Here is a 19,819-nt window from a genome sequence, read left to right as displayed (position 1 = left end):
TATAGTGCCTTTCCTGTCTATCTATCTCTCATATATAGCACCTTTCATTTTTACCTATCATATATAGTGCCTTTCATTCCTATCTATCATATAGTCCCTTTCATGTCTGTCTATCTGTATCTCTTATGTAGTGTATTTCACATTTTTTTGTTTCTTATATAGCGCCTTCCCTAGCTAGCTGTCTATCTATCTATGATATAGTGCCTTTCACATCTATCACCAGACTTCACATCATCTGACTTGAATGAAAACGCTGACTGAGCTCACCCCCCCAGGACATTAAATAGCCAGAGGGCGGGCCCATGAGCAGTGATGTCAGAGTGTCCCCGCCTCCAGGGCTCCACCCAGAAAGTACACGGAACATTAGGATGTTTAAAGAAACTGTACATAAGTACATACATAACAGAAATGACATAAAATATGAAAAATAATAATCCAAAAACAAGTCAAGAAACAAAGATAAAATACACTTAACTTCAGGCTGTAATATAAGACTCTTTGTGGTCCTTTTGAAATGCCAGCAGGTTCTGATTTTTCTTTTCAGCAGCCGAATGAACAAAGGTTCAAAGGGTAACCCAGCTCTGAATTGTTCCGAGGTGAGATGTGAATCTTGTGACCCCAGAGCGGGCTCCATTGCAGTGGCTTCCAGTCCACTTCCAATTCCTGGAGTCTCTGTGCCCAGCTCTTCCGTGGTTCTCTCTTCGATGAGTCCAGGGGGCGCTCCACCGCTGTCTTGTTAAGTTGTGGGGTCTTCTGAGAGCGCACGTCGCACACACAAGCACTTACTTTGAAATTCAGGTGATCTTCTCCCCCCTCGAAACCTGCGTGCGTTAGCAATTTTCCGAAAAAAGCCATCCCTTCCCAGCTCCAGGGCTGAAAGTAAATGAGTCTCGCCGGCAGGCAGCAAATCTCGGCCGCTCATGAGATGTGTAATTCGTCTAATGAGGAGTGCAGTTATTATCACGAGGGTGGCCAAGAACTGCAAAGAGGATCCCCTTGTGAGAAGAGATTGTTTAGATATTTGTGTTCATAAAGAAACGGGAGACCAGGACTTGTTTTCCTTCGTAATTTTCTTTATCCACGGCCCTGTGTATGGTGGGGGGGGAGCTCGAGTCTCTCTGGTCGGGGGGCTGCCACGGCGATTTTAGCAGATCGCTTTCCCTAATTACTCAATTACCATCATTTATGGCTGCAAGACATTAATTTTAATGGAAATGAATGGATGTGGGAGAGGGTGCGCAGACGGATTGCGAGGTTCCGCTCGGGAGCAGCAGGTCGTTGATATGCGAGGCGTTTCGCCGCCCCGGTCTTTGTGGGATTGGGTATTTAATAAATACATCAAGTCCATTTTTCTTCATCGTGAATACAGTATCCCGTCATCACTGCAGGGCTTCACATTTCGAGATATTTGTTGTGCAATTAAGCAGCCTCTTGGGTGCTGGAGATTGGGAAAGACACGAAGAAGGAGACGCGCCTCTCCGAGAGAGCAACGCTAATGCAAAAGAATTATTTTTTTTTCTTATAAGAAGAAACATATTAAGAATTTATATGTCTTCAGGCATGAATTGCATTATATAAATAATTAGGATGTTAAATGTCTACTCTACTTCAGCAAGCACAACATAATAATCCGGAGTGAGCGATAAAGATTAGGTCGACGGTGAAGAGAACCGCGTTTGTAGTATGAGGGGGCCGGGGGGGCTGGCTTTGTGAGACTCTCCTCACATGCATAAGAAAGAGACCCCAGGGACAGACTGGAGCTAGCAAGGGGCTGCCAAATACCCAGGACCACCTTTAGTTCTAAGTATTAGGAGATCTTAGCATTGCAGTTTTGGCCAGGGGTTTTCGGTGGTTCCCCCTCTCCTACTTGGGCGTTTTTAACAGAGAGTGACGCCAACTTTCAGGGCTGGAGCTGCTTTGTGTTTTGAGGTAAGTTAGGAGTTTGGGGCCTCTTTGAAGGTTTGGGGGTCCAACTGTCCCCACCGGCCATGCTTTATTATTATTACCTGAGTATCCCATAATGCTCCTGGCCAGTGATTTTCCTGGGTTCCTCAGGTACTGTTGGACTTTCAGCATCATACACTCTCATCCAGCTGTGGCCTGTGACCAGATAGAAAATCAGCCACTTCACCCCCATGGAGCTCGTCTCTGGAGCCACAGCCATCTGGAGGCTTTCTCGGCTGCTTTGGTGGTGTTGCTGATGGCTCTCTTCTTCCTCCTCCTCCTCTCTCCTTTGGTGCCAAGTTGACCCGGGGGATCTGGCCAAAGATGCCCCCCTGCCTGGCAGGCATCTTGCTCTCCAGCCCCCTTGTGTGCCATCACTGACCAGTCCCTTATGTGTCAGTGACACAAGAACAACTTGGTCGGTGGCTACAGAGGTGGGAACAATATCTGGCCTCAAGGTCCACTTCCTCACCTTCTTATTCTGTTATATTAGTTATGGAGTCACGCAATGACAGGCCAAAGAGTGAACCCCAGGTGTTGGACTGACGCTAATGTTAGATAAAGAATGACAAGGTGACAGCAGAGTGTCCTCCGCAAAGGAGTGACCTCCAGTTGGCAAGGAGACACAAACAGCACATCAAAGAGTGACTCCTGACCCCCCCCCAGCTGATAGGGTGACCCCTGGACCCCCCCCAGCCAATAGGGTGACTTCTTAAAAAAGTGACCCCTGGACCCCCTCATCTGCTAAGGTGACCCCAATAAATAATGACTCCTGACCCCCCCAGCTGATAGGGTGACCCCATCAAAGAGTGACCCCCCCCTGGACCCCCCAGCTGCTAATGTGACCCCATCAAAGAGTGACCCCCCCAGGGGTCACTCTTTGATGGGGTCACATTAGCAGCTGGGGGGTCCAGGGGTCACTCTTTGATGGGGTCACCCTATCAGTATCAGGGGTCACTCTTTGATGGGGTCACCCTATCAGCTGGGGGGGTCAAAGAGTGACCCCCCTCACCCGTAGTTCTTCCCTTCTGTTTCTGTTCCGTCTTTGCGCCTGATGTTACTAAGCATGTCAGACTTCTTTCTGTTATCTTCTTGTTTTTCAGTTATTTGTCTCTTACTCACGTTGCGTTTTCATTTTGCCCCCCATGCTGCGGCTGTGGTGGTCTCAGGTTTATTTCAATGCTCTGTGGGTTTCTCAGTTTTAATTTGCTGATTTGGCTTTTGGATATTCTGCCCTCAGTTGTGAATTTGATTTTCACTTTTCACCTGGTGGTCTTGTTTTCTTTTGAGATGTTGCCCACCCAGGCCTACCAGAAGTGGCTGTCACAACCCCCCCCCCCCCCCCCCGCCCGTTTGCACCCGCCTGGCACGCATTTCTGCTCATCAAAGAAAACACACAGAGCAGTGGTGGCCATCACTGTGCTGTTTAATGTTAAAGTCCAATACAGGGGGCTTTGTCTTCTGGACACTCATGGGTTATGAAACTGAAGAAGCTTATGAACGTGTGGCCTCCACGTCTCCGGATTATTACAAGGACAAGGAAACGCCAAGGCAGGACAAGTGGAGCACAGCAGTGGGCGGCCGACTCCAGAAGTGTTGACGGGGGGCCGACTCACACTCCCGTTAACGAATGTTCTTCCGTCTCTCAAATTTGCTGCCCTCCTGGACACTGCGGCTCCCGTGTTCCTGCGTTTGCCTCCCGCCGGCCAGAGTGTGCAGACTGCTGTGGAGAGAAAGAGAAACGGCGTGAGGCGCCACAGAAAACGGCAGGAGACGTGGACATCGTCAAGGACCGCGGGCGGCGGCACAGACATGACACGAGGAAAGGCGAGTCGGAGTACATGGAGGTGACCAGGATGTCCTCATCGTTCACCAAACTCTGAGGTGGCACCCAAATGGAAGAAGCAAACTGAGAATGCCAATCAAAGACACACAACGCTCTGTTTGAGTGGGAGGGGACCGACCTTTAACCTTTGCTTTGTTAGTCACGGGTCACAACCTCCCAAAGGCCCGCCCCCTAACGCATCACGGCAGCAAAGCCACACGATTGGGCCGTTTGAGGAAAGAACAAAGTGGTTCTGGGAAAGAAGCGAATGATTTAAAAGAGAATTTAAAGTCAAAAACATCACATAAGGGATGAGAAAAAAAAAGAATTTCAAAATGGCGTAAATGATGTGAAACTGAAGCCCCTCGGACTGCAACACGACAGACCACCTGTATGTCTGCACACAGGTCCTTACTGACTCGTTTTAAAGTCATCACTCTGCACTCCTCAGTCAGGTCTCCTCTTCATCAGCTCTTTTCATCTTCCTCCTAACTCACCCCCTGCAGTCCTGCGATTGTCCTCGTCACCCTCCTCCGGACCCTCAAGTGCTGCTGTGTCCTTACGGAGACCAGAACTGCAGCCAGGACTCCAGCTGAGGCCACACCAGCTGGAGCAGAACCTCCTCACGTCAAGGCGCTATATAATGGCTTCTACTCACAAGGTGGACAGACCACCCCCCCCCCTGTTGTGTACTCAAGTCTCACATTTACTGACATTAAATGTCATTGTCCCCAAACCTGCCCACACCCGTCTGCTGCCCAAGCCCCTCTGTGATGAAGGGGACCTTTGAGTACTGACACGTGCCATTGGATCTGTGCTCAGCCCTCCAAAGACGTCTTCTAGCCGGCGTGAGCCCAGTCAGGTGGTCTTACCTGTGACGGCCCCCAGCTCATTCCTTTTACTGTTTGTCCTGTGGTTGGTCACAGGCAGTGACAGAGAAGGCGTCCCGCCAATGTCATAATCAGTCGAATTCTGAAACCTTTTGACCTTTTACCCGCTCGGCTCATGGTGGGCTAATCATGCCCGCCCCTTTGACCCCACAAGTGGGCCAGTTCAGTTAAGTCTTCTCCCACCCGTGTCACTGCGTCCCTTGAAGTGGCCCAATGCGCTCGTTGACCTCTCACTCCCCCGCACCAGTTGTAGGTCAGAGGGGATTTGATGGGCAGCGTCTTGTGCATCGCTTTGACTTGTGAGCGGTGCCAGGCTAAGTCCTTTAAGGGGGAGTGCGTCCCCCAGGCCTGTTAAGGTGGACGGGACGTCCTTGTGTGAGAACACCAAAGTGTCCATGCAAAGAAATGAAGTGACGTGTCTTACTGTTTTACGTCACCAGCGTGTCTCCTAATCCCAGTAGTCGTGAATGACAGGCCCGCTCCCTGGACTGAGCAGGAGCTTCGTGGCCATCCCAAAGTCAAACAAAGCCCAGCAGTGCTCTGACCTACGAATGCAAAGCTGGCACGGCGCTAGGGGCTCAAATCCTGCTCTCTGCACACGTTTTAAGAATATCGGCACTGGACGTGCACGAGCCAACATCGGCCCACCGTCGGCTTTATTTCCACCGCTAGACTGACGCATTTCTTTGCTGTGTTCATATTTTTGTTTTCGTTCCCTCAAAATCAGAAGTGATCTTTAACAATCGTGACGGTTTTACCAACTCCCGGGTGACATATTTGTGTCATTGTCCCACTGCACTTTTCATTCTCCTAAATTGTCACGTCTTGTGCAGTAGTCATGGAGCCGTAGAAGTGCACCGAGGCCGTGCCCCTCTGTAAAGGGCATGGAGCTGGGCACAGGGATTTGGCACCAGATGGCACAGGCCGTGACACTGCAAAGACTTCATAATTCAGGAAAAGCCATCAGAGCCCACCAAGGCGGGAGAGGAGCCTCTCATTCTTTGATTGTTTGGCCACCCAACCGTTCATATTACAAGAATAACAATTAAAATCAAATTTCAGCACCTGCCCTTCAGAACGGCCCACCGCCTGTTCAGGGCCCACCAACACTGGATGGGATACCACCTTCTGGATGAGGTGTAAAACTTGAGGTCCTAACAGCCTCCTGGCATCTTTCAGATCAAGTAGCGTGTATCCCGATGTCCTGGCTAAACTGGCCCTGGCTGTCGGGACCCTGCCACCTTAATCATCACCCCTTCACCACCTACTGCCAGTTTACGGATTGGCACGGAGACCACTTTGTGTGTAATGTTTGGAATTTCTGGTTTTGGTTATTGAGTTTTGAACTGCTTTTATTTATTTTTTGTGGTTCTGTGTTTCCTTCTATGTACGCTCTTTTTACTTATTTTATTATTTTTGTAAATGTATATATTCTCTTTGTAATAAATCTTCAGAATTTTTACAGTGTACTACATACTCCCATGTGGTGAGACCCATTGCCTGTTTTTGAGCAGGCCAGTGAGAGCTTCTGGTCGGTTTACTGTGGCTGTTGTTGAAGGACTTGCCCATTTCGCTATTGTGTGGCGCTACAAACCCAACACACACAGACTGGCACACAGAAAAGGCACAGCCATGTTCTTACCTGCTGGGGTGAGACAGGGGCTTCTCCTCGAGCAGGCTGTTCAGTCTGTAGTAGTCCAGGAAGGTGCGGGCCACATTTCGACCAAGCTTCATGTCTGTACAAGTGTAAAGGTCAGGAAACACAAACTGCGAGATCAGCATTGGCACACAGCAGCACGGTCCAGGGGACTGGAACAGGCCAGTCAAGGACCACTAATGTCCGCTTGGGATCAGCAAACATCTCTCTCTTATATAGTGCCTGTCTAGCATGTATATACTGCTATTTCATATCTATCTATTATATAGTGCCTTTCACATGTCTATTTAATCCTACCAACTACGCTATCCATTTATCTTATAGTGACTTTCACCTATTATATAGTGCCTTTTGATCTCTCTCTTATAAAGTGCCTTTCACATCTATCTATTTTTTTTTAACATTTTGTTGAATTTATTAAAAGCAAATAACATTCCATACAAGCAAGTCCAATTTTACCAAACTAAGTTCAAATCAAATCAACCCCCATATTTATCGATGTAATCCTGCCAACTATACCAAATCTGTTAGAGTATCTATCTATGGATTTAATCCTGCCAGTTGTTCTATCATATCTTTCATATCTATCTATCTATCTATCTATCTATCTATCTATCTATCTATCTATCTATCTATCTATCTATCTATCTATCTATCTATCTATCTATCATGTAATCCTGCCAACTACGCTATCTACCTACCTACCTACTTGTATGTCTGTCTGTCTTGTTTATTTTGCTGTTAATATTAATTCTTTCTTTTTGTATTTTATAATTTTTTTTTACCATTAACTGTTTTCAGTCATTGCTTATTTATTTCTTTTGTCTTTTAATTCTGTTCATTCCATTTCTTCTCTTTCTGCTTGTTTTTTTGTCAAACCCAAGGGGGCGGGGCCACCTGACACTGCAGCTGATGATGCTGCTTGAGGTGTGGCCAATAGAAAGCTTTGATCCCATTTCCCAAGTATGATGCTGTGCCATTGTCTTTTCCTGCTTTTGTTCTTTGCCCCCCCCCCCTGCCCCTTTTGTGTTTCTCTCTCCATTTTTTTTCCTATCATTTTGTTCTTTGCGGTTTGTTTTTGGTTATTTCCCTTCATATTTTTAGTTCCTTTCCTGGCTGGAGTTCAGATTTATATTTTATGTCATCTTTCTTCATTGTTGTACGTATTAATCTTATTGATGTTTATTGATTGCAAAGCCGGTGTGGGGCTATGAGGAAGGACTCCAGGCAGCTGCACTCCTCTGCATGTTTATTAGACGTGAGAGCCTCGTCATTCATCTTTTTCTTCTCACTCCTGCAGTATTACGGATTTTGCCATTCTGGTGCCCCCGTTGACGTCTTAGGCCCTTTCACTCTTTCAGCAGTCGCTGACTGGTTGATCGTGAATTCGTTTTCCTCGCATTTGATCTCACATTTGAGTCTTTGTTGAGTTTTTCACGCTGCTCTTTAGGCGCTAGTCATAGCTGACGCGCTCTCGCTCTTGACTGACACTCAGTAGTCGTTCCCTGTTTTCTAGAAATTCTCTACTCATCCATCCATTCATCATCAGCAGGGATGTATCCCACCCGCAGGGGGTACAAGGCCAGAGCCAGATGGGGATGGCACCCCCCAGTCCACATGCAAACACAAACACACGACTTAGTGAGCACGTCAAGCAAAGCAAATGACTTTGGACTGTGGGACAAATGGGGGTCTCAGGAGGAAATCCATGTGGAGCGTCCAGAATAAAACCACAGCACAAAGAGTGAAGTGAAGTGCCAGTGCTGTGTGCCAGCCCACTGTGATGCCCTTGATGGTCACTTCAGTTTGTTGCTCTTTAGGTGCCAGTATGGCAGCTGCACACACAAGCACAATACACTCTGGTAAGTGGAATTTGGGTCCTGAAGATGAGGCCAGTAGCCACCCCATAGGTGTCCAGTCACCATGGCCAGTAGGGTCAGAGCCTGGGGGGCTTTAGAAGTTGTCCATTTCTCATGTTCTGTGTGTTGCATTTCAGTTTTCATGTGTATGAGAGGTCCACCGTGTAAAGGTTTCTAGTGCCCGGCCATGTCCTCCTCTTCCTCCTCAGACAGGGTGTCACCCGTTTATGTGCTCCCTCCTCATCGTCATTTGTTTCAAACCCTCCAGTCTCTTGGCATGTTCGGGGGTCTTAGTCTCAGACCTTCTTCATCCGTGTCATAGACCAGGTGCTGCCCCCCCCCTCACCCCGTCACCCTTTAAATCTTTTCCAAGCACTCTTTGACATGAAAAGTAGCCCACCTCATCTCATCCAACACATCCATTTGCAGTAAATAATCCCACCCTGCAAATTTCAACAAAACAAAAGCAAATAAATATCTGAGGACAGACACGGGAGGTAAATGAGTGCACCCGTCACCCAGAACTGTCAGGCTTTGTGCTGACATGCGGCCCACCGACGTGGGGAATGCCAAGCAACGATGGCGCCAACTGCATTTACTTTTAGATTTACGCTTGCTTTTATTTCCACAAAGGATGAAGAGCGATAAATTCAGCGTGAAGATTCGCCTGCACATAAATTCAAAGGACAATGTGCTGAGGTGGTGGCCGACTGTGGCCTCGTGTCCCACTCTCGGGGGGCCAATTCATCCTTCACAAGTCTCACTGTCATGGTTTGTTACCCTCCTGCACTTGTGTGCCCACTGGGCACTGGCATAAGCTGGCAGGAACCCAACTTAGGCAATCAGGTACGAAAGCAGAAATGAAAGCTAAAAGGAAGGGGAGAGAGCAGGGTGGGAAACTGGCACCTCATGCCAACACTGAAGCTGGCAGTCATGAAGACGATGGAGAGGAATAGCGAGAGCCACTGAGGTGCTGACAAAAGAGGGCGAGAAGCACGGGGCGTCCCTGCTGTTTCCAGTGGCCTGACCATTTACAGGCCCCATTGTCTACCTTAGGACTTCACTGATGTGCCCCCCATAATGCTGCTGCTCTGCTGCTTGGCCTGGAGAAACAAAAGCAACAGCTGCTCTCGTACAACTCGCCCTGCTCCTGAGCAGCCCACCTCGCCTCGTAATGGCTGTGCAGAGATTCTACTTGTGAGATTCTACTTGTGTGCTCCTCAGGTGACCCACCTGCACCACGTAGTCATTAGACAAAGAGGGGGCAACGGGGCTCTCACTCTACTGATGAGCCCCACCGGGGTCACATCACCTCCTAGTAGGACCACCAGAGAGAGAGGACTACTGAGCCGACCAGATGTGGGTGAGGACTCGTGTGGCCAAAAAGAAAGCACTGAATGAGCTGGACGCTTGTGCTGATAACCCATCAGGCTGTACTGGCAATGGGCTCGAGTGTATAATTAGTCTGATCTGGGGCCCCGCCCACAGCCTCTAATTTATATGTTATCTCATCTCTTATTTACATTTAATTGGAGTTCAGACTCCGCCCACAGCCTCATATTTACATTTGAGTTGAAGCTCCACCCACAGTCTCTTATTTATATTTAATTTGAGTTGAGACTCCGCCCACACCCTATTATTTACATGTAATTTGAGACTCCGCCCACACCCTCTTATTTACATTTAATTTGAACTGAAGCTCCACCCACAGCCTCTACATTAGAATCTGAGTTGAGACTCCGCCCCAGCCTTTTGTTCATAATTAAACTGAAGCTCCACCCACAGCCTCTACTCTAGAATCTGAGTTGAGACTCCGCCCCAGCCTTTTGTTCATAATTAAACTGAAGCTCCGCCCACAGCCTCTACTCTAGAATCTGAGTTGAGACTCCGCCCCAGCCTTTTGTTCATAATTAAACTGAAGCTCCGCCCACAGCCTCTACTCTAGAATCTGAGTTGAGACTCCGCCCCAGCCTTTTGTTCACAATTAATTTGAATTGAAGCTCCACCCACAGTCTACACATTAGAATCTGAGTTGAGACTCCGCCCCAGCCTTTTGTTCATAATTAATCTGAGCTGCTCCTCTCCTCTTAGGCCTCTTTAATGTCACATTTGGACTTCATGCCCTGGCTCTCCGTTACGTTCACATACACCTGTGGTATCGGCCTGGCCCCCTCTTTACAGTTAACTGTGGCCGAGACCCTCCTCCTTTCTCCTGCATGTAATATTCCCACCCCGCTGTAAAACCGTCTCTGCTGATGCTGTCTAGGGAAGCCACAAGAGTCGGGTTTCAAGTCTCACACCTCAAGTCATTGTACGGACCTCAGCCTGTCATCAATGACTTGTGTTAACCATGGAAGATGTCCTGGGATGGACCTTACCATGAAAGGTGCTATATGATTAACAGACTAAGAGCACGGGAAGGCAGCCGAGAGAAATCAACAACTAAAGAGAAAAGAATCCAAATACAGCCATCTGTAATTAGCCTGCCACTCGAGCGCTGTCAGGCAGTGGCAGCAGGGTGGCACAGATGGTTAGCGGGGTAATGCGGCGTGACGCCCCTCACTAGGGCGAGGGCACACTGTCATTTTACTGACTGTCAAACAGTGGGGGGGGGCCCTTGAGGTGTGTGGAGATAAGGTTTTCTACCTGTCTATCTATTATGTAGTGCCTTTCGTCTATTTGTCTCATATATAGCGTGTCTGATGACTTTTTTATCTCTCTATGATATGATGTGGCTGTTCGTTTATCACATGCAATGCCTTTCCTGTCTGTCTGTCAGTCTGTCGGTGGACCCATCTGTCTATCATCCAGCAGGCCAGCCACACAGCCGACGTCATTTCTCCTCTCGTTGTTATTCAGCTTTTCAAAGAGGCCTTGGGGTCCCATTGGGGTCCCGTTGGGTTGCGTAACGATTACAAATGGGAGGAAACAAACGATGAGTGATGGTACTGTGCTGGACTTTGAGCTCACATTCGCTGGACAGGAAGGGAAAGACCAGGTGGGGACGGGACGACCTTCGGTGACCAGGGAGGGACTTGATCTCGGGGTCCCCGGTGCCAGGAGGCAGTATTGGGCTTTCTTGCAGGCTCCTCACAATGTGCCACTGTTATCTTCAAATGCCAGGCCTTGTGTGCCACCTTGTTTTAGACAGATGGCACTTTACTTGTCCCAAGGGGTAATTTCACTTTTTATTTTAGATACTGTAAATATATATATAATATATAAAATGGCTGTGTCACATGAGATACCCACATGAAGAAAAGGGGCACATAAATGAAAGAAAACAAATCAGAATTAAAAAAGAAAAAAGAACAATTCCAACATTATACAAAAACGGGCAAACCTGTTAAACGTCTGCAAAAGACCCCTGGGCTGTGTAAACGCCTCACATTCTACACGACTAGAGATGGCACGCTGGGTGGGGGCTTCATGGGGTCCAACGTGATGGGACGCTTCCATCTGATAAGCCCTGTGTATGCAAATGCAGGGTCCCTCTCATTTGCATGTAGCTGTTGTTATGGTAACGACACGTCTACGAGGAAGTGTGTGTGAAATGGAAGAAACGGACCGGGAAACGATGGAGGGAGACAATCCAGGGAGGAGTCGCCAGTCAAGGAGAGCGAGCGTCAAAACGAAACGCAAGCGAAAGTGCAAAGGCTCCCCGACCCTCAGAACGGGAGATGAAGAAACAGCACAGGGGCTCAGACGCCATGAAAGGTGCAAAGTAAACGGCGACACCAGAATGTGACGTCAGAGCGACGAGGCGAGAGTCCAAACGTAACTAAATGAGAACTCCAGGAAACCGAATCACAGAAATGAGACAACAACGCGACACCACAAGATGGTGACATCCAAATGACGTCACACGTGGTGTCAACGTGTGGACATGTGACCAGCGATAAAGAGGAGGACAAAAACACAGAAAAATGGGGGCAAACAACACAATGACATGTGACACGAGACAGAAAACAGCACAGTCAGGGTAGCGGACCACCAAGGAGGAATGTGGAGTGACCAGGAGATGGAGGCGGAGTCAAAACCAGAAAACGAGCCGCACCTGTGAACAAAAGCACAACGAGAGACAAAATGGCGGAGAAACTGACAGGACGGAGGAGGAGGAGGAGGAGGAGAGCCAAGAGGATCGGAAACGAGATCACAACCGCGAGATCTCCCACCCGGCGCCAAACCCAAAATGAGAAGCCAGGCAGGAGTCCAAAGAAGAGAGAAGAGCCAATCACAAGATGGAGTGTCAAAAGGGTTTGGGAATCCGTAAACTCGGACTGCGAAATCCTCTCACTTTAAACGTTAGTGTTGGCTGTCCTAGCAATGGAAATAACCAAGATGGCAGCAAAAGTAAATCTGAATACGAATGGGAGAGTCCGAATCCTGAAATGAACGGTAAAGTGACGCAGAAAACGCACGAATAACGAAACCAAAAGGACCTCAGAATGAGACTTGACCGGACCCCTTCTAAAGACGGCCATCGTGTCAGTAGCCAAAGGTCACAACCTCTGAGGGCACGCCCCCTGACAACGCAGGGAAGACAAAATGGCTGCAACCGCCAGGAATTCAAGATGGCAGCCACCCAAAAGTTAGAAACAAAAACAAAGAGAAGCAGTAAATCCAAAACACTGGCGTAATCTGGGGGCACAAAAAACTCCCAACTTGAGGGCTGATCTCTAAAAACGGTGAGAAAAAAATGAATAATTCAACAACAAGAGAAGAAAACAGCGGCAAACACAAAAGAACGGCAAACAAAATGGAGGCAACATGATGTCACTCATCTGAGGGAGAGCTGGACGTGCGTTTGGTTAAAAGTCGTGACCAACGACAAGTGCAGAGAAACACCAAAAAACGACACTCAACGCATCCAAAATGGCGTCACGATGACATCACAGGTCACACTGATGTGTGACAGCAACACAACACTGCTGGCAACAACAAGATGAGGGAAACAGAAGAAAATGGCAGCAAACACAAAATGACGGCAATCAAAAATGGTGCCATGATGGGCGGTCACACGTTGTGTCAATGTCCGCACATGTGACTTGTGTTACCAGTGGCAACAAGAGGAGAAAACCACCAGAAAATGACGGCAATGAAAATGGCAGCACGTTGTCGTCACTCATCTCTCGTTGTCACCAACATGAGGATCAAGCCACCACAAAAATGACAGTCAACGCGTCCAAAATGATGTCACAATGACGTCACAGGTCACATCGATGCCCAGACAGCAACACAACACCACTGTGAACAACAAGTTGAGGAAAATCACGAGGGCAGGCCATGAAGACATCCCAAGTACGAAATCCTGACAACGACGTCAATTGGCATACAGCGCCATCTTGACATTTTTAGACAAATCTGCCATCTGACAAAGTCAGGCGCCATCTCACATAGTGGTAGTGTGATGATGTCGGGACACGGGACGAGTAACGCAATGCAAAGAGAAGAAACAGGAGAAAATGGCGGCAAACGCAGAACAACAGCATCCAAGATGGCGCCCCGATGATGTGTGGACATGTGACAAAGTGACGTTACCATCAACAAACTGAGAAAACTCCCCAAAAATACAAATACAAACACCAACATACGACATGGTGGGCGTCACGATGACGTCACTCGCCTGTCTGGACGTGTGACTGAAAATGAAATGTCCAGAAAACTGGGATGAACACAAAACGATGGCATTCAAAATGGCGTCCCAATGATGTCACAGGTCACGTGAACAGCAACAAAACACCCCTAACTACAACGTGATGAGGACACCAGCATAAAATGGTGGAGAACACAAAATGCAGAGTTCCAAAATGGGTCCACGATGTGTCAACAAAAAAATAAAAACACAGTCACCAAGAAGAAGAAGAGAAAACCACCAAAGAATGGTGGGGAACACAAAGCAACAGCATCCACGATGGTGCCACTACAATGTCACACGTCTGTCAATGTCAGGACGTGTGACGTAAAACACAGCAGCTACCAACAGGATAAACAGAAAAAACAACGGCAGCAAACGCAAAACGATGGCCTTCAAAATGGCGTCACAAGTCACGTTAATGTTTGGACAGTAACAAAATACCGTTATCAACGACGACACGAGGATTAAAATGGTGAAGAACACAAATCAGCAGCGTCCTAAATGGCACCATAATGACGTCAGCAAAATGTCCCCAAGAATGACGCTTATCAGAAGACCCTGTTAATGTCACCATGTCAGTGTTCCTCGATTCTTCGACCTGAAGCTTGGCCGGGCCTGCAGTGCCAGCTGCCATTTACATAGTAGTGGGGTGATGATGTCATAAGCCACGCCCACTTGCTGGCACATGACTGCCCCCATGCAAATAATGCAGGAAATGGAGGGGCAGAGGAAGAAACACAATTGTGGTGCAGTGATGTCACCGTCACTGACCTTAAAAATCAATAAACGTGAAGTAACAGGAATGGCAAAAGTGAAACTCGTGGGCACATTAATCGTTACACTTATTAAACTACCGGGTCGCCATCCTGGATTGTCATTTCGTATCGTGGGTATGTTTGGACTGGTGCAGCCATATTGTTTACAACTGCTACGTCCATTGCCACTCAAGTGACATCAGAGTCATGTGACACGTTATGTCTTCGTTCCCTGTGTCCAAGTGCCATGTTGGTGTTGTCATTGACCTCTCTGAGCTTCCCTTACCATTCAGAGAGTTGTGTCGTTGCTCGAGCTTCTCCATTCGGTGAGTTGGGTTTTCCAGGATTTTTGTTCCTTCTGTTCCCAGTGACTGACATTTTTTTTCATCAGTGACAGAACAAGAAGTGCCCACCCTACTCAATGCAATCGTGTACCTAACTGAGAACTGGCACACGCCAATGCCATTGGAGGACAACAGTAGATGCCAGGTGCCAAAGGCTCAACGGCTCCACCCTGATGCTGACTGAAGTAATGGAGCCTTCAGCCTTGGAGCCTCCACAGGTGCCGGTCAGGACTTCACCTCCGGGATTCCTGCTCCTCCACTGCCGGAGTTCACCTGAGGGCCGCTCCCCAGTTTCACCTGCACTGTCCTCTGGTTGAAAGCATGGACAGGCACCACTGAACTCCAGTGCCGCCCCATGCCAACCAGATGAAAATGGGCCAGAGTTCATGTGAACCCATATAATGAAAAAATAGGAAGAATCTGGAGGCGAGAAAACGTCGGAAATGGGACGGAAAAATCCAAATGCGGCGCTGCGGCCGAACACACCGAGGACATTTAGAGAAAGTCCACATGTGCAGAACAACCAGCGGGGAGTCTTTAGTCAGGAGAGATAAAGACAAAGATGTGGACTTTAACGGCCGAGAAAGGAGGTCTGCCACTCAGAGACCCCCAACAGCTTTCTGGTTTTAACCTTCAGAGATCCCCGACCTGTCACATCTTGACACCCCAAACAGAAAACGGTACACACACACACACACACACACACACTCTCACACACGCACACACACACTCACACACACACACACACACACACTCACACACACACACACTCACACACACACACACACTCTCACACACACACACACACACACACACACACACACACACACACTCACACACACACACACACACACTCTCACACACACACACACACACACACACACACACACACACACACACACACTCACACACACACACACACACACACACACTCACACACACACTCACACACACACACACACACTCACACACACACACACACACACTCACACACACACACACACACACACACACACTCACACACACACTCACACTCACTCGATGAGGATTTAGTTAACACCAAAACGCTGACGGCTGACACTTTCGTTCATTTGTTTCCCCTCTCGTCCCATCGCGCCTCTGCTGAGCTGCAATATTTATGGCTTAATGATCGGCGTCTTCTGTTGTGTTAGTTAAGGAGTCGGAGACGCTGAAGGTTAAGGAGCGCCGAGGGAGACGCGATCTGCACACCGCCAGCGGACACGAGCGGGCACCCTCTGGGCATCTGAGGACACACAGTGACAACGGCGGAGAGTGCCTTTATCCACTGCATGTCTATAATATAGCGCCTTTAGATGACATTTGTCTATTAGATGGCACCTTTCATTGACATCTCTTATATAGTGCCTTTAATCTGTCTATCGTATGTACCCATCTACCTGTCCAGCACAGAGTGCTTGTTGCTTAGCCATCTCTGTCGTCGTCACCCCTTCCCTGCCTTTCTCTACTCAGGCTGTCAGCCCCTCCATCCTCTCCTCCATTGCTCAGCTCAGTCCATCTTTTTTTCTCCATCCCCGTTTCTCTCCTCTGTTTGTCCTTTCTTGTCTCTCACCATCCATTTGTCCTTCCATGTCCGCTTTGTAGTGACGTCAGACCTCAGTGCCACGGGGTGACCACCCTGGACAGAATACCAGCTGTCAGTTCCCACTGATTATGATTTCTTCTCCTTCTTATTTGATGTCACCTTCTCTTTCATGACTTTCTTTGTGTCCCTTAGCGGGTTACATTGGGCCAAGCGGTGCAATGACAGACACTCAGGGATTCCTCATCATCCAGCTTTGATTTTGCGCCAACTCATTTAGCTGATAAAAGGCACCATATGAGGAAGATCCAGTGTATGCGGTAAGCCCACCCTCAACGCTGCACCACTTCAGGTCTTCTTTTAATTATTAAAATGAATAAAAAGCCCCTCCATGTAACTCGGGAATTGAGGGCATTTGCTGCTTCTTAAAGGCAGTCCAAGCTATGCCAGCCTGCAGCCCGCTGGCAGCACATGTCCTCAGCAGTGTGTTTGACAAAGTGTGTGTCTTATTAATAAAAATAATTAACTGTGAAAAGGTTAGGATTGGAGCAGACCGCTTACATTTGTGGAGGTGCGGCACCTTGACAAGGCCCGAGATTTATGAGCGACGCGTGCAACGCAAAGGTCACCGATTGTAATTTTCTCAGGCCGCAGAACAAACAGCGCAGGCAGAGAAGGAGACGCCGGCGCCTCCTCGGACCTCCCTAACCTCAATTTCTTGGTGACGAGAACAGCCGGGTGCCTCGTGTGCTTCTAACTGACATTTTGCAGCCAAAGCTCACATATGGTGTTAATGTGACCGGCTCCCCAGACCCCCTCCTGTCACCGCCTCTTTCAGGAGGAAAACGACGGGCTTACAGAAGTCTTCCAGTTGTGAAGTTCACACATTTTATCTACACTTCAGATGGCAGAGTGGCACATCACTGAGTTTGGCTATAAGCTGCAAAATCACCCAACAGGGTCACACTACATCCAGCGGCGCCCCCTATTGGACAACAAAGACACCACCAGCCAACCAATGTAGAAAGTCATTTCAGGCAGTGAGGCCCCCTAGTGGTGCACTCACACAAGTGCTCAGAGGGTCAACCTTTTAGCCCTGACACCTTTTTTCCAACTGCTTCTAGAAAGCTTTCATATAATGTGGAATAACATTTACTGTGAAAGGCACTATATAAAATATAAAACAATGGTGCCATGTAAGATAAAGACTTTAAGTTGTTCTTCATTTATGCTGCAACAAAGCCTACAGATAGCAACTGGTTGGCAATAAGGTAGTATGGCGCCCCCTAGTGGCAAAGGCATAAAATGGCATCGCTTACAATTTGATCCCCTTGTCACCGACTCTGTCACATCATAATGCACACGTGATGCCATAAACGTTCTTCTGTCCACCAGAGTGTATGTAGAGCCATTTCATATCCACATCACCTCACACAGAGGCAAGTCACCAGCCACGCAGCCTCTTTTGGCCAGCTTTTGGACTCATTTCTTCCATTCAAGTACGTCCATTTTCATGGAAATTAAAGTCAAGCTTTAAGGACAGCAATTGGATTGTCGCCAAGTGTAGCTGTGTGCCTCTGTAAAACAAAGAGACTGCTTACGAAGAATCTTTAGGGCTGAGCATCACGACGCAAGACACTGCATCAGAAAAAAGCCCCATATTGAGACCAGCAGGGAGACACACTGAAAATATCAGATGGAAAGAGAGACAGGTCAATGGATACGGGGATAGATATACAAAGAAAGAAAGAAAGAAAGAAGTCACAGCAAAGATGGGACTCCGATTTTGAAGTCTCACCTGTGCATCCAGGACCTACTGTGCCTAATCCAGATCAATAACAGGGGATATTATTTTTATTATTATCATCATGGGTGCCATATGGCCTAACATCACATGAGCTTTATTAATCGCGTAAGCCCACTTCAGTCCTGTCACCGCTTAATCTCCATTTGCTTTTAAACTTCAGCTCCTTCAGTCGTTCCTCTTTGGTTGCTGTCCGTGGTGCTGAAGTTGGTCTCCTCGCGTTCTTTCTCCGGGTGCTCTCCATCGTGCTGAATTAGCGTAGCGGCTCTGCTGTTCACTTTCTCTAGCACTGCCGTGTCTTGTGTCTGTAATATGCTGACCAAAACTAAACACAGCTCTCCAGATGAGGCCTCGCTAGGGCGCTATATGACCCCAGCTTGATTTGTCTTCTACACATCAGACGCACTATATAGCCTGACATCCTATGAGCTTCAGTTCACTTCAGTCCTGTCACTTCTTGTTCTAAAACTTCAGCTCCTTCAGTATTTCCTCACTCGCCTCTGTCCATGGTCCTGAAGTTGGACCACACTAAGTCTTTCCTCCTCGGTCACTCTCCATGGTCCTGAATTAGATATTACTTTTATTGTCATGATTCATCTGTTGTCTGCGCCACAGCCAGGACGCTGGAGTATTATTATTATTATTATTATTATTATTATTATTATTATTATTATTATTATTATTATCAGTAGTAATATTCACTCATCAGTTATCTATGCTGCTTCATTCAATTCAGTGTCACGACCCCTGGAAAGGGGTCTCTCTCTGAACTGCCTTTCCTGAGGTTTCTTCCTTTTTTTCCCTACAAGGTTTTTTTGGGAGTTTTTCCTTGTCTTCTTAGAGAGTCAAGGCTGGGGGGCTGTCAAGAGGCAGGGCCTGTTAAAGCCCATTGTGGCATTTCTTGTGTGATTTTGGGCTATACAAAAAAATAAATTGTATTGTATTGTAATTGTATTATTACTATTCTACAATTTTAAAGTATTTGTTATTATTATTATTATTAGAATAACTTGGATGAGAATAGGCCATTCAGCCAAACAGTACGATTTGCTTCATTTTTTCCAAAGTAACATCCAGTGGAATTCTGAGGGTCCCCCACAGTCCTACCGTCCACCACACTACCTGCTTACTTATTCCATGTGTCTGTGGTTCCCTTTGTGGGAAGAGAAAGTTTCCAAGAGTTCCCTACAAATCTTTTTCTTAACTCATTTTAAAGTAATGCCTGGGATGTTCCCCTCGAATTCCCTTCATGATTTTAAACCCCTCAGTCGTGTCACTTTTTAATCTCCATGTCTTTCAAAGGCTCAGCCCCTTCTGCCATCGATTTCTGTCTGCACTTGTGAAGTTGCTCCACCTGCACCTCGAGTGACATCAGTGTGACCCACAAAGTGTGAAGAGGAAATCCTACCTGGGCAGTCCTGGCAGAGAACACAGAGCCTCGTCTACCAACAGGTGGCACTCTGAGCAGCACCCTTTCCTGCAGCCCAAGTGGGTGGCACTGTGTAGCAGCTGGCATAATCCAGTTGTGTTTTAAGAACTGAG

General features: G+C 47.7%; 2 protein-coding genes across 2 annotated transcripts in view; both read right to left on the bottom strand.

Annotated features, from left to right (window-relative positions):
* Positions 1-19,819, bottom strand: part of bend5 (BEN domain containing 5) — a 308,697-nt gene that overhangs the window by 162,438 nt on the left and 126,440 nt on the right. The gene's annotated exons all lie outside the window — the stretch shown is intronic.
* The window catches only part of agbl4 (AGBL carboxypeptidase 4), a 460,603-nt gene continuing 444,133 nt past the window's right edge, over positions 3,350-19,819 (bottom strand). The window contains exons 12-13 of the mRNA XM_028812463.2: positions 6,302-6,395; positions 3,350-3,667 (exon numbers count right to left, since the gene is read on the bottom strand). Coding sequence (XP_028668296.1) covers positions 3,568-3,667; positions 6,302-6,395 — 194 coding nt within the window. The 3' untranslated portion in view covers positions 3,350-3,567. The remainder of the gene's footprint in view (positions 3,668-6,301; positions 6,396-19,819) is intronic.

The sequence above is a fragment of the Erpetoichthys calabaricus genome, chromosome 10 (assembly GCF_900747795.2).
Source record: "Erpetoichthys calabaricus chromosome 10, fErpCal1.3, whole genome shotgun sequence".
Lineage (NCBI taxonomy): Eukaryota > Metazoa > Chordata > Cladistia > Polypteriformes > Polypteridae > Erpetoichthys > Erpetoichthys calabaricus.
Note: the sequence above shows the minus strand (reverse complement) of the source record. Positions and strands in the feature narration are given on the sequence as shown.